The 12188-nt window shown below is 45.8% G+C and overlaps 2 protein-coding genes across 19 annotated transcripts in view; both read right to left on the bottom strand.

Moving 5' to 3' along the window:
• Positions 1–257: 257 nt before the first annotated feature.
• Olr36 (olfactory receptor 36) lies at positions 258–1238 on the bottom strand. Its single transcript, NM_001000935.1, has one exon. The coding sequence runs from the start codon at positions 1236–1238 to the stop codon at positions 258–260; it is 981 nt and encodes a 326-aa protein (NP_001000935.1).
• Positions 1239–10718: 9480 nt separating this feature from the next.
• Positions 10719–12188, bottom strand: part of Olr35 (olfactory receptor 35) — a 48804-nt gene continuing 47334 nt past the window's right edge. For 16 of the 18 annotated variants that reach the window (XM_063285103.1, XM_063285069.1, XM_063285078.1 and 13 more), the window contains one exon: positions 10719–12066. In XM_063285103.1, coding sequence (XP_063141173.1) covers positions 11072–12066 — 995 coding nt within the window. In that variant the 3' untranslated portion in view covers positions 10719–11071. Of the gene's footprint in view, positions 12067–12188 lie in introns of those variants that run through there. The other 2 variants (XM_063285124.1, NM_001000121.1) reach the window with 2 other exon arrangements.

Raw genomic sequence — 12188 nt, 5'->3', positions numbered from 1 at the left:
TGTCAGAATCTGCACAGTGCTGGTCTGTCTTTCTGTCCCAACACCCTACCACTTCCTTCCCCTTGTTGGTTTATAAGTTGAAGGGAGGATTTTTTCCAGAAATTTTAGGAAAACCTACTGCTTTTCCTAGGAAAATATATCTGCAGTTTGTTCTTAGTTAACAGAGACCAAGAATATTATCAACTTAGACGTTCAACAATATTTAATGAGTTTCTAGTCTGTGCTAAGCACCCCTGGTCAGTGTTCTGGGAATAGAACTAACTTGATTTAAAGGTTAATATCCCTATCACAGCCTGAATCTTGATATATATGATTTTAGTGATGGCTGCCTTGACATCTTTGTTCCTCAGGGTGTAGATGATAGGGTTGAGAACAGGTGTGAGAATGGCAAACACCACATTGCCCACAATGTGGAAGTCCAGGGCCAGGTCAGCCCTGTAGGCCACATAGGCTATGGCAATGGATGAGTAGTAGGTGCCCACCACCAGGAGGTGGGAGCTGCAGGTGGAGAAGGCTTTGGAACGCCCTTCCTTGGAGTTGATCCGAAGCACTGAGATCAGGATTCGCACATAGGAGAGGAGCACCAGGATGAGGGGGAGGAAGGACACCACCATGGCAATGCAGAAGCCCATGAGCGTCTGGGGACTGGTGTCTGAGCAGGAAGCCTGGACCACGGCCAGGTGGTCACAGAAGCAGTGGTAGATGTAGGCGATGTTGTCAAATGCCATGTGGGAAGTCTGTACCACTGCTGGGATGGGCAGGAGGAGGGCGGTGATCCAGGCACTGGCTGCCAGTGCAGTGTTTGTCTGTGGGGTCATGTGGACGGGGTAGTGCAGAGGGCAGCAGATAGCCACATAGCGGTCATAGGCCATGACCACCAGGATGAAAGCTTCTGAGCAGTTGAAACCATGGAACAGATACATCTGCAGGAAGCATGCTGGGAAACTGAGGAAGTGGTCTTCCAGCAAGAACAGAGCCAGCAACTTGGGGACAGTGGTTGTAGTTGAGAAGATGTCTAGAGCTGAGAGGTTGATTAGGAAGAAGTACATGGGCTTGTGGAGGCTGGGCTCGGCCACCACAGCCACCAGGATCAGGGTGTTCCCCACCAGGATGAGCAGGTAGAGGAGGAGAAAGATGAAGAAGACAGGAAGGAAGAGGGATTTTTGCAGAGAGGGGATGCCTATAAGGTAGAAGCTGGTCTGAGAGTCCCCTGACCCATTACAGGCTATGTTCTCCATGCTGTGTTAAAGCCAGATGCTCAGGCTGTAGAGAGCAGACATTGTGAAATCACACCCATCTGTAAACAGAAGGAGCAGAAATTCTGGCGTGAGAATTGCATAACAATCAGATCATTATTTAATAATTATATTAATAATAATATTACTATTACTATTTACTACCATTTCTAGTCCCTCAGTGGGTAGAAGCCCTACCCCAGCTCTCTAAAGGCTGGTTCTTTAAAGCCAGTATCACCTAGACCTGGTCAGCCCCCTAGAGCTGGAGCAAGAGAATCAGGAGTTAGAAATTGTCCCCAAATTCTTTCTCTGGCACCAAAATACACTCTTTGCTTTTAGAATCAAGTATAGACAAACTATCTGCACCACTAAGTGTGTGTGATGTTTTCGAGGGCATGTTCTATTATTCTGAAGTCTTAATGGTAAAGAAAGCCATTACCCAACCTGTCACATGACCATCTCACTATGTCGTGGAACTTAGGGTGGTTGTTTTCATGTATCATATGATGATGGGGGGGGCATTAAATCCCCTACGCCAGGACTCTTTTTCTTCTCTTCTGACAATACTTCAAGATTTTTTAAGAGACTGACACCCTTGTCACCATCTGCTTGTGGGAACCAGATGTTTCTGAGGTTTGCTAGAACACACTGCCTCCCATCGCAATCGCTAACCTGGGACTGACTTCTTTCTCTCTTGTTTGTCTGCTTCTAAGCTAAAACATCTACATTCTGACCCTGGGGTCCCTGTATCCGGCTCTAAGTCAGTGAGTGGGGGCACTCTGTCATTGTGACAGGGCAACGGTGACTCTGAGGATGTTCAGAACAGGGAAGAATCATTCTCGATGGTGCTCCTGATGACGGTCCTCATTGTCCACAATTCCTCAGGAAGAAAAAAGAAATCTTAGCAGCCTCACTGACTGATCCTGTCTGGAGGCTATCTCAGATCAGCAGGTTCTCTGACTGAACACTGTCCCCCACCTAGAAGAACTCTTGAACCCTACTCAGGGATGCCAGGATACCCTGGGATGGTTCGTGGGCACTGGGACATACAATGGTTCCAATTAAAAAGGAACTTCTCAAAGGAATCAGAAGCCAATTAGCCTCAAATTTGGAGATACTGAGATGAAGACAAAATAATGACTTATTCTCAATGTTGGGCTCATCTTTTGGATGAAATAGCTGTCCCCCTACCTGGTGATTTGCGAGTACAGTATTCTTACCTGCTTTAGAGCCAACCCAATTTCCCATTCATCTAAGGAAACATCTCTCACCCTTAAACCACTAATGCAATAACTGGAAAGCTTTTTTATAATTTTAAGCTGCCCACATAGGGCAGTGACTGTGCACACAGGACAGAGGTTTCCCAGATGCCACCACCAGCTAGCTGCTCCTGCAGGACGCCTCTGCTGTGCCTGTGACTCCTGGGAAAAGGCTCATTCATTCACTTGTCCTTCCCAGCAAACCTAGGTGGTCAAATTTCCAAAGTCTGTCTGTCTCTCTGTCTCACTCTCTCTCTCTCTCCCTCTCCCGCTCCTTCTCCCTCTCCCTCCCCCCTCCCTCTCTCTCGATAATACCAGATAAGACCAATTCTTCTGATATCTGAATGGTAGACAGTTAATTTGTGTCTGTCTCTTATGCTCATTTTCAGTTGAGGTTGTTTTATCCTGAAGTAAATGCTAAGCCTGAATCCTGGGCTTAGACCAGCAGGCCCTGCCCTAGAAGATCTTCCAGACAGTGGCTGCCTAGTTACCTGTTCCAGTGTTGGTGGGGAAAGAAGAACCATGCATCGGTCACCTGAATGGCCAACCTAAATGTCTTGCCATCTCCTCTTATTACACAGCACTGCCAGGGAGAAACCATCCCTCTTCAAAACACAGGATCTGAATGTAAGAGAAGGAGAGGCTGTGTCCAAGGACAAGGTGGTGATAAGGCAGAACAGAGAATCGTTTTGAATCCAGATTCCAAGGACTAAGCCACACCTGTCAATCAAGAGAGCTCAGTCTCTCTCAGGTGGAGTCTTGGAGCCTTGAGCCTTGTTTTGCTCATTTGCACAGTGATGTCTGTGAGATAAAGATTTCCAAAGGATTTCAAGTACAGTGATCCACCTGCTGCGCGTCCCCTATGTGTTTAGCAATGGAAGGGCTGCAGAGACAGATGTGACACAGTCTGTTCCAAGTGACAGAGCCCCTCTTCCCTTCACGAATCACTGGCTAAGAGTCAAGTGTGTGGACTTGGGAGATCGAAGAGTGACCAAGTGTGAATCCCTGTTGTACCCTCCATGCATGGGGCCTTTACGTCACTTCACATTCTGAACCTTGTTCCCCTCATCTGCAACCTAGAAGGTTTTAATTTTATTTTAATGGAGAGACTGCTTAGACAGACAATGCTTACTGAGGCTAAACCACATAAAAGCTCAATATTTGCTGCAGTTTCATTCCCCACGACTTCTGCTGTTATCCGTTTTCCTGTGGGAGGTCTGAATCTTACCTGCAGGCTTATCTCCTTGCCTGCTGCTGGTGTCGGGTCTACTCCAGCATCCCACAGCTCGTGATCACACATTGGTTCCGGATGCCGAGAGCTTCTGTCTTTTTATACTCAGTCTCTCTGGCTTAAGTCTATATTCCCTGGACCCTGGGGTCTGTCTCTCCACTTTACCACTCTCTTCATATCTTGGGCTTCGCCATCCCTAGCAATGCTTACCTGTTGGATCTGGGCCACAGTGATGTCTGCTGTGGTTCTCCACACCAGGCCTCAGCAGAAGTAGCAGGCTGGGATGCTCATTAAAACAGCCCTCTCCTTCGAGGTCTCCTGGGTACTTTTCAGTATGATGCCTCCTCCCTTGTACAACACTCCATACTCTCAGGAAATCACATGCTGGCGTCTCCTATAGCGTTCATCCCAGGGAGGCAAGATGTGTCCCTGGGCTTTGTTAATAATGAGAAGATTGTCACTAACAACACTCAAGGGCCCAGAATTTTACACTAGTGATATAGGTAGAATATTTGTTCTCATTATCTGGTTCTCACAACAAGAGAAGAGGCAGGAACAATGGGGCAGGACAGGAAGTTCAAAAGGACAGAGAGACTTAGGGGATGAAATAGCTTGTTCATTTTAACAGTGATGGATGGAGGCAGAGTTGGCTCTCTGACCCAAAGCTCTATCTATTTCTTGCCCAGGGCCTTGATCACTGTCGCATGGTGGCATACTGCTCAAGACTAAGCGACCTGGAGCTATTCAACATGAATTCCCCCCTGCCTTGGTTTGCTGGCTCTCCCTTAACTTTCATTGTGGCCATAGGAATAGGAATCTGCCTTCTAGACAAGCCTCTGGTTCCAGAAATAGTTCCCCTTCCTCTGTATTTCCTCTTCAGAGTAAGCTGCATTAGCTGTGTTTTTCTTGGCTTATTGATTCAGTGGCACAGGGCCTCCCAATCAATCCTACATGACAATCTCAGCTTCTAGGCCAGTGAAATTATTATTCTAATCTCGGTAGAAGTGTGCACTCTTGGGAATTGTGGTATTTAGAGACACAGAACCTAACTCTAAGGAGAAGGCAGGAACTCTTTTGGTTCTCAGGGCTAGGCAAAGAGGCCCTCCTATTTTCTTCCTCAAATTCTAGATCTGTATACTCTGCACAGACTGGAAACTGCTATGCCTATTGGCTGCTTGTGAAAAGTATAGGTTTTAGCTTATCAGGCAATATGGCTATGCCTTTCCAGCAACGGTCAGCTAGCCAGCACCCACACTGAGTCTTCAATCTGTTATTGGTCCCTTCGCCCAGGTTGCTTCCTTCTGAGTGATGGGGCTTCATTATAAGATCTGTGACTCTTAGGTGCATGAGACTTACCACTTCCCTTCTCTTGCTATGAATTGTATACCTTCATCAAATGCAAGGTCATGCAGGATATCATTATGATGGCTAAGTTATTATGCTTTGCATAGAAACCATTTCCAGAAGGCTCATGTGTTGAAGGCTTGGCTGCTGGTCATTGTGATTTGGGGAAGTGGTTGGCTAGTGACAGCTTGCTTTCACCTCCTCCGTGGATTCATTCATCAGTGGCCACATAACTTGATGGTGATATTGGGAAGTGATGTAAAGTAGGAAGTGGGGCCTAATTTCAGAAAGTAAAGCCACTGGAGGCACATCCTGTATGAGTTAAGCTTATTTGTCCACCATGAGGTGAACAGCTTGGCTGTGCTCTACACAACCCACAGAACCAAACCAAACCAAACCAAATTGTGCTGTAAGCCTGTCTAAAGCCCACAGAACCAAACCAAACCAAACCAAATTGTGGTGTAAGTCTGTTTAAAGCTGTAAGCCAAATAGGTGCTTAGGTTGACTCTAACAGTCATTTTGTCATGATTATGAGAAGTGACTAAGACTTTGGGCAATGGCAGGTACACTGTGAGCAAGAAGGGCAAATCCATATCCAGACTGGGTTTCAAGTCTGTAAAGACAAACAGTGCCTCTCCCTTTGTGAGGAAGGAGATCCAGTATCATCCACATCTGACCGACTTCCTTGAGTGCTGGCCATTCATATCCTGTGTGCAGTGCTGGCCATTCATATCCTGTGTGCAGTGCTGGCCATTCATATCCTGTGTGCAGTGCTGGCCATTCATATCCTGGGTGCAGTGCTGGCCATTCATATCCTAGGTGCAGTGCTGGCCATTCATATCCTGCATGTGGTGCTGGCCTTTGCTGTTGGCATTTTGAGTTCTTAGCAGAAAATGAACCAATCAGCCTTGGTAGACCCATGTTCAGCCTCTCTCCATACTCCTGGAGCTTTTTATTCATGACCCCTTTTAAAATACATATACTTCATAAAATCTCCCATTATCCTTTCTCATCCCCCCACCACTAACTTCGAGTCCCTTTTTCCCAGCAAGTCCTCCTCTTACTTTCGTGTATTTGTGTTTGTTTGTTTGTTTGTTTTCTCTTTTGTTTTTGTAACCCACTGAGTTTAGTTGGGGTTGTTTGCATGAGCATAGGTGCCATTGATCTCTTGTGTAAAACCGAGATGTTGGCAAATTATCAAGCCTTTAACCCTTCTGGGCCAGGGCCATTTCACCTACTTCACGCTGCCCCATCCTGCTTATGGTGACCTTTTTCTATCATGGCTACCCTTTAGAAGCCACATGGAGTGGAGCAGGAACCTACCAGTCCCCACCCTGGAAAGTTTCACCCCTAAGCTTTATAAATCTCCAACCCTATACAAAGCCTGCCTTCTGCTCAGTTCTTTGCTGCTTCTCATCTGAGCAGAGGCAGCCACCCTCTCATGTCTTTCCCCAAAACTCTCTTGGATGGGGCTTATTGTTCAGTGTGAGTTTGTGGTAGTCACAGCAATGTCCTTTGTATCCGAGATGCCGGCTGGAGAGTTAATTCCTGTGTATTAAGTAAGATTTTTAAAAGAGAAAATAGTGAGGGGGGTTTAAGTCTCACCGAATGGACCTTTTTTTACTCATAAATAGCATTGTTAAATCATATCACTTGTTATCAATGAAAACCTAAGAACTGATTGGTAGTGTGATGTTGATTAGCAGGGTTGCAGTATCTACCTCTCTTCTAGGGAGGGGCAAGTTCATGGGCACTGACAAATTTGTGCATGAAGGTAGTTTATGTGGTTTAAACATCGCTAGCTGAAGACTAGACAGTCTGTGGCTTGTGGTTCTAATTGTGATGGCAAATACATGGAACCACAATTCTTAAGCCAAAGCCAGTAGCAACCAGTACAGTTACTTCTCTGACCTCAGTCCCACTTCCGAACTGATCATGAAAGAGGCCAGCCAATAGTTCATGTTCCCTTTGGTACAGTATTTTCTAGCTTCCAAAACATTAAAAAGAAATGCATGACTTTTTCTTACAGAAGTTTCACCTTGGAGAATGAGAAAGGTAAGGTTCCAGCAAAGGGACTGGACCAATACTCCGACTTCTGAAGAGGTTATTTGAAATCCAGCTTTTCCACAGACGAAGCCGGTCCTGATAAATCTTCTTAGAAGTTCACCAGATGTGGGACAATATACCGATGATTTGTGGACCAAACCGTGCTTAAGTTAAAGGTGCTACTTAATAAATATATGGAAACCTTAGTTTCAAAAACACAACAGTCACATGGGACATAAATACATCCACATTTATTTGCTGTTGTTACTGGGGTCTCCTTTGACAAGATAGAGCAATGGATCGGTAAAGGGTTCAGAGATAAACCACTGTGCAGACAGATTCAGAGAACAATGTCTGCTTTATTGCACAGGAGAAACTACTTATGTGGTGGAAGTCTATCAACTGTGATTGGTTAGCACATTACCTGGGAATGAATGATGAGTTTTCTCCTACCATATGTGGTAGAGCTCTGAGGGGAAAGATAGAAATGTTGCAGCTCTGAAGGGAAAGGTCTTCTGACAGTTTGGAGCCGAGAAATACCATAAAGTCTCGCCACACATCATGGCTAAAGGCTCAACTACATCAGCACTAAAATAAGCCTAAAGACGGGAAAGTTGCCTAAACAGAAGCTCTGTTTTATAGATTTGTTTTTGACATTAACCCTAAACGGAGCAGCAGCATGATCTAATCCAGTGACTACCACCGTCCCCCGCGTGTGGGTGGAGATGCCGCTCTGAGCTCCGAATATCGAACAGCATTCAGTGCTTTGGCATCAGTGTGCGGGCAGGTCTTCCCCACGTCTCCAGAAGAGAAGTTTCTGTGGAGATGAACGTCCCCGCCTTTCACAACAGTTCATCTCCCTACTCTTCCATTCATTAGATGACGCTTGCTATTTGACAGTCTCTGGTGGTACGGATAACCCCCCTCTACCATGCCACGCTGGAATTCAACTCTCTGCTAAAGTTTCTTTTGTTGCTCTTTTGCCTCTCTTTTAAAAGAACAGAAAATCCAGGTTCTCATGAGGCAGCTCAGGCTGGTCTGGAATTCCTGATCTCTGTTCTCCACCTTCCAAGTGCTGAGATTATAGGCTTCTTACAACAGCACTCAGCTTAGACATTTATATTGCCAGAGTTTTCTTTTGGAAGCTGGCTACTCATGATATCAATGGTTCCCTTACCTTCATCTTTATCCGTCTACACAACTTCTTCTAAAGGCATCTTTTGCTTCACTCTCCACTTCAGAGTCATCCAAGTATCCACAGAGTTGAGCCTGTAGCCTCCACAACAGGCTGCCTTCATCTTCTTCTGCATGACCATAAGACCAGGCACTGGCCCATAACATAGCGGGCTTCTTTTCCTCCAGCATCAGGTGAGGCCACAGAGGCAGCCAGCTACCTGATGCCGCCTTTACACTGCACAACAAACCTCACACAAGAGACTTATTGGGAAAGACACTAAAGGGTAGCGGCTGCCTCTGTTCAGGCAAGAAATAGCAAAGAACTGGGCAGGAAGGAAGCGTTATATAATAATGTTTCTTGGAGACAGAGATCTCCTGAGTGGGAGTTTCTAGGGTGGGGATTGGTGGGATTTCCAGCCCTGAGCTTGAGTGGTCTCTGTGGAGAGGAGGCACACTAAAGTACATGTGGAGAGTTCAGATCATCCACTGACCAGCTGCTCAGATCACGCTACTTCAGAATCCAGTGTTCTGACTTCTGGGAACACTCAGGAGCATGGTGGTGTGCCGTGCTTGTTATTTAGAAGCATAGAATGCCAAGCAGGCTAGCTGCCAGATCATGCCTGTGCTTTCTCCTACAATTATTGTCCATTCTGAGAGGTCACCACAGTAGCTCTTGTCTAGACCCTATGTTGTCATCAGTCCTTTCTCCCTGTTCTTTCCAGTGTCCTAAATATCCTAATGAAGCCATTAGCTGTTCCTGATAGACTGGCATGCATCCACATCTCCTTGGATATCACTTTTCAGGGGAACTAAACCTAGATGAAAAGTCAGAGAGCCTCTCATGGAATCTGCCCACTGATGGCATCCATTTTCTTTGTTGGTGACCTCCAGGACCCTCTTGCATAGAGTTGTAATGTGGCCCTAGGTCATTTTTTAAAAAGCCTCAGCATACCTCAAAGAAAGATTTGTAATTCCTTCCCCGAAGTCCACCAAAGTAATTGATTCTAGAGATTTTCCAATGAGGCCATAACTAGGCTGGTTGAAAACCATAAATGCCATGAGAGTGGATATCACCAGAGTCTGAGCTTCCTGCTCATGCAGCATATGCCTTCTGGGTCTGCCCGAGTCTAATATGACATGCATCCTACTTGATCATGTGATGATTTTGTACAGGTCCCATTTTAAAGTTTGTGTGTTCGAATTAATAACAAAATCACAGGCGACAGCTGGAGGCATGTTAGATTTGAATTTGAAATATGCCTTACAGCTTGTGTGCAAATTCTGTCGGTTGGGGGAAGTTCTAGAAACTTCCTTTTTGGAGGAGGAAGGTCATTGGATGTGCGCCTTTGAAGGTTGTATCTTGTCTTGATCCTTTCATGTTTCCCCTGTCTGCTAAGAGGTAAGCAACCTTGTTTTCCTCATATTGCCACTGCTCCGCTCTTTCACCTAAGTGCCCAGAGCAGAGTAAGCACAGACTGAGCCTTTGAAATCACGGGGAAGAGAAGTCTGCCCTTTGTGCTGTTCTCTCAGGTGTTTAGACTAATACAAATGCAGAGGATTTGCTCTACCTGAATATGATCATGTGGTTTTTAAGCCTTTGGAATAGATTGGTGGGAGGAGTTTGAAGAGTTTGGAGATGTGGATTAGAGAAACCATTGTGTGACAGAAGCTAAGCTTAATGGGTGATTTCTGCTCTTCCACTGACCTACATCCCCAGTAACATGTCTTTTCTTTTGTATTTTTCTGACAGGATGTCTTTTGCCATGCATATTTTTTAAATCTTTGTGTGTACCTGATCTATGTGCATTTTCATGTTTCTCTGTATGGTTGCAGGCTTGCCATGTCGCACCCGTGAAGGTCAGAGGACAATGGTCACATGTCAGGTTCACCTTCCCTTGACATGGGAGCTCTTGCTTGCTGTGTATGGCCTGCTCTAAGCTAGTTGGCCCCAAGGAATCTGCTGTCTCCACTTCTCATCTTGCTGTAGAAACACTGAGATTACAGATGGTGGCTACCACATTTGGACTTGTATAGATTCTGAGATTACAGATGGGGGCTACCACATCTGGACTTGTGTGGATTCTGGAGATCCAAACTCAGGTCCTTATGATTGGATGGCAAGTGATTTATACACTGGGCCATCTCTCTAGCTTCCAACTTTTAAAATATACTTTGCTTGGCTGGACCATGGTGGCATGTGCCTTTAATCACAGCTCAGGAGGCAGAGGAAGGTGAATCACTATGAGTTAAAGGCCACCCTCGTCTACAGAGTGAGTTCTAGGACACCCAGGGCTACTCAGTAAAGCCCTGTCTCAAAAACAAACAACCCAGAAACAACAACAATAAAACTCCAACAAATCACACACACACACACACACACACACACACACACACACACACACACACACAAACACACACACACATTACTTATACAGAATTTTTTTCTTTATTGGCTTGAAATTTTTTTCTTTAGTAAATGTTTTTGAATTATCCAGTAGTGAAATTTTTAGACAAGCTTAGATTCTTATAAAACATAAAGGTTAACATTATCTCACTGCACAGAGGAAAAGCCATGAACCAAGTTATGAAGATTGAAGAGAAGCCTGTTCGCTTGAGTGAATTTTTTATTATACAACATTACATTCATTAATTTGGCCATTTTGTAGTATTTACTGAGTTTCTACTCTGAGCGCTGGACCACTCCAAGTGTTTTTCTCTGAGTTAAACATAGCTAGTTGGAATCCTGGAGGCAGAGTTAGCTACATTGAGAGGTCAAATATTCACATCACACTTTTGAGATAAACAATTTTGGTAATGGCCGCTTTGACATCTTTGTTCCTCAAAGTATAGATAAGAGGGTTGAGGATTGGTGTGAGAATCGAATAGACCACATTCCCCATGATGTGGAAGTCCAGAGGCAGATCAGCCCTGTAGGCCACATAGGCTATGGCAATGGATGAGTAGTAGGTGCCCACCACCAGGAGGTGGGAGCTGCAGGTGGAGAAGGCTTTGGAACGCCCTTCCTTGGAGTTGATCCGAAGCACTGAGATCAGGATTCGCACATAGGAGAGGAGCACCAGGAGGAGGGGGAGGAAGGACACCACCATGGCAATGCAGAAGCCCATGAGTGTCTGGGGAGTGGTGTCAGAACAAGAGGACTGGACCAGAGCCAGGTGGTCACAGAAGCAGTGGTAGATGTAGGCGACGTCATTATATACCATCTGAGAGGTCTTTACTACTGCTGGAACAGGCAGGAGGAGGGCGGTGATCCAGGCACTGGCTGCCAGTGCAGTGTTTGTCTGTGGGGTCATGTGGACGGGGTAGTGCAGAGGGCGGCAGATAGCCACATAGCGGTCATAGGCCATGACCACCAGGATGAAAGCTTCTGAGCATGTAAAGCTCTGGAATAGATACATCTGCAATAAGCAGGAAGGGAAGCTGAGGAAGCGGTCTCCCAGCAGGAGTAGGGACAGCATCTTCGGGACAGTGGTGGTGGTGAAGAGGATGTCTAGAGCTGAGAGGTTGATTAGGAAAAAGTACATGGGCTTGTGGAGGCTGGGCTCGGCCACCACAGCCACCAGGATCAGGGTGTTCCCCATGAGGATGAGAAGGTAGAACAGAAGGAAAAGAAAGAAGACAGGGAGGTAGAAGGGCTCTGGCAGGGAGGGAATGCCCACCAGGTAGAAGACAGTAGAGCCATCTACTGACCCATTGCAGGTTGTAGTCTCCATAGTAGAACAGAACCTGAGGTCTGGGTCATGGGTGGCTGGAACATCTGAAAACCAGAAAAACAAAGAGCTCTGTGATAATAATTCCATAATGTCCATTCTTAATTAATTGCGTACAGTTATTTATAACCAACTTTGGAGGATTGGCTGTAGGCTGTGGGATTGGCTC

This window comes from Rattus norvegicus, chromosome 1 (genome assembly GCF_036323735.1).
Source record: "Rattus norvegicus strain BN/NHsdMcwi chromosome 1, GRCr8, whole genome shotgun sequence".
Taxonomy (NCBI): domain Eukaryota; kingdom Metazoa; phylum Chordata; class Mammalia; order Rodentia; family Muridae; genus Rattus; species Rattus norvegicus.
This window is presented reverse-complemented; position numbering and strand designations above follow the sequence as displayed.

Excerpts from the sequence above, each read along its gene's own strand:
- Olr36 (NM_001000935.1), bottom strand. The coding sequence starts at position 1,238 with ATGGAGAACATAGCCTGTAATGGGTCAGGGGACTCTCAGACCAGCTTC.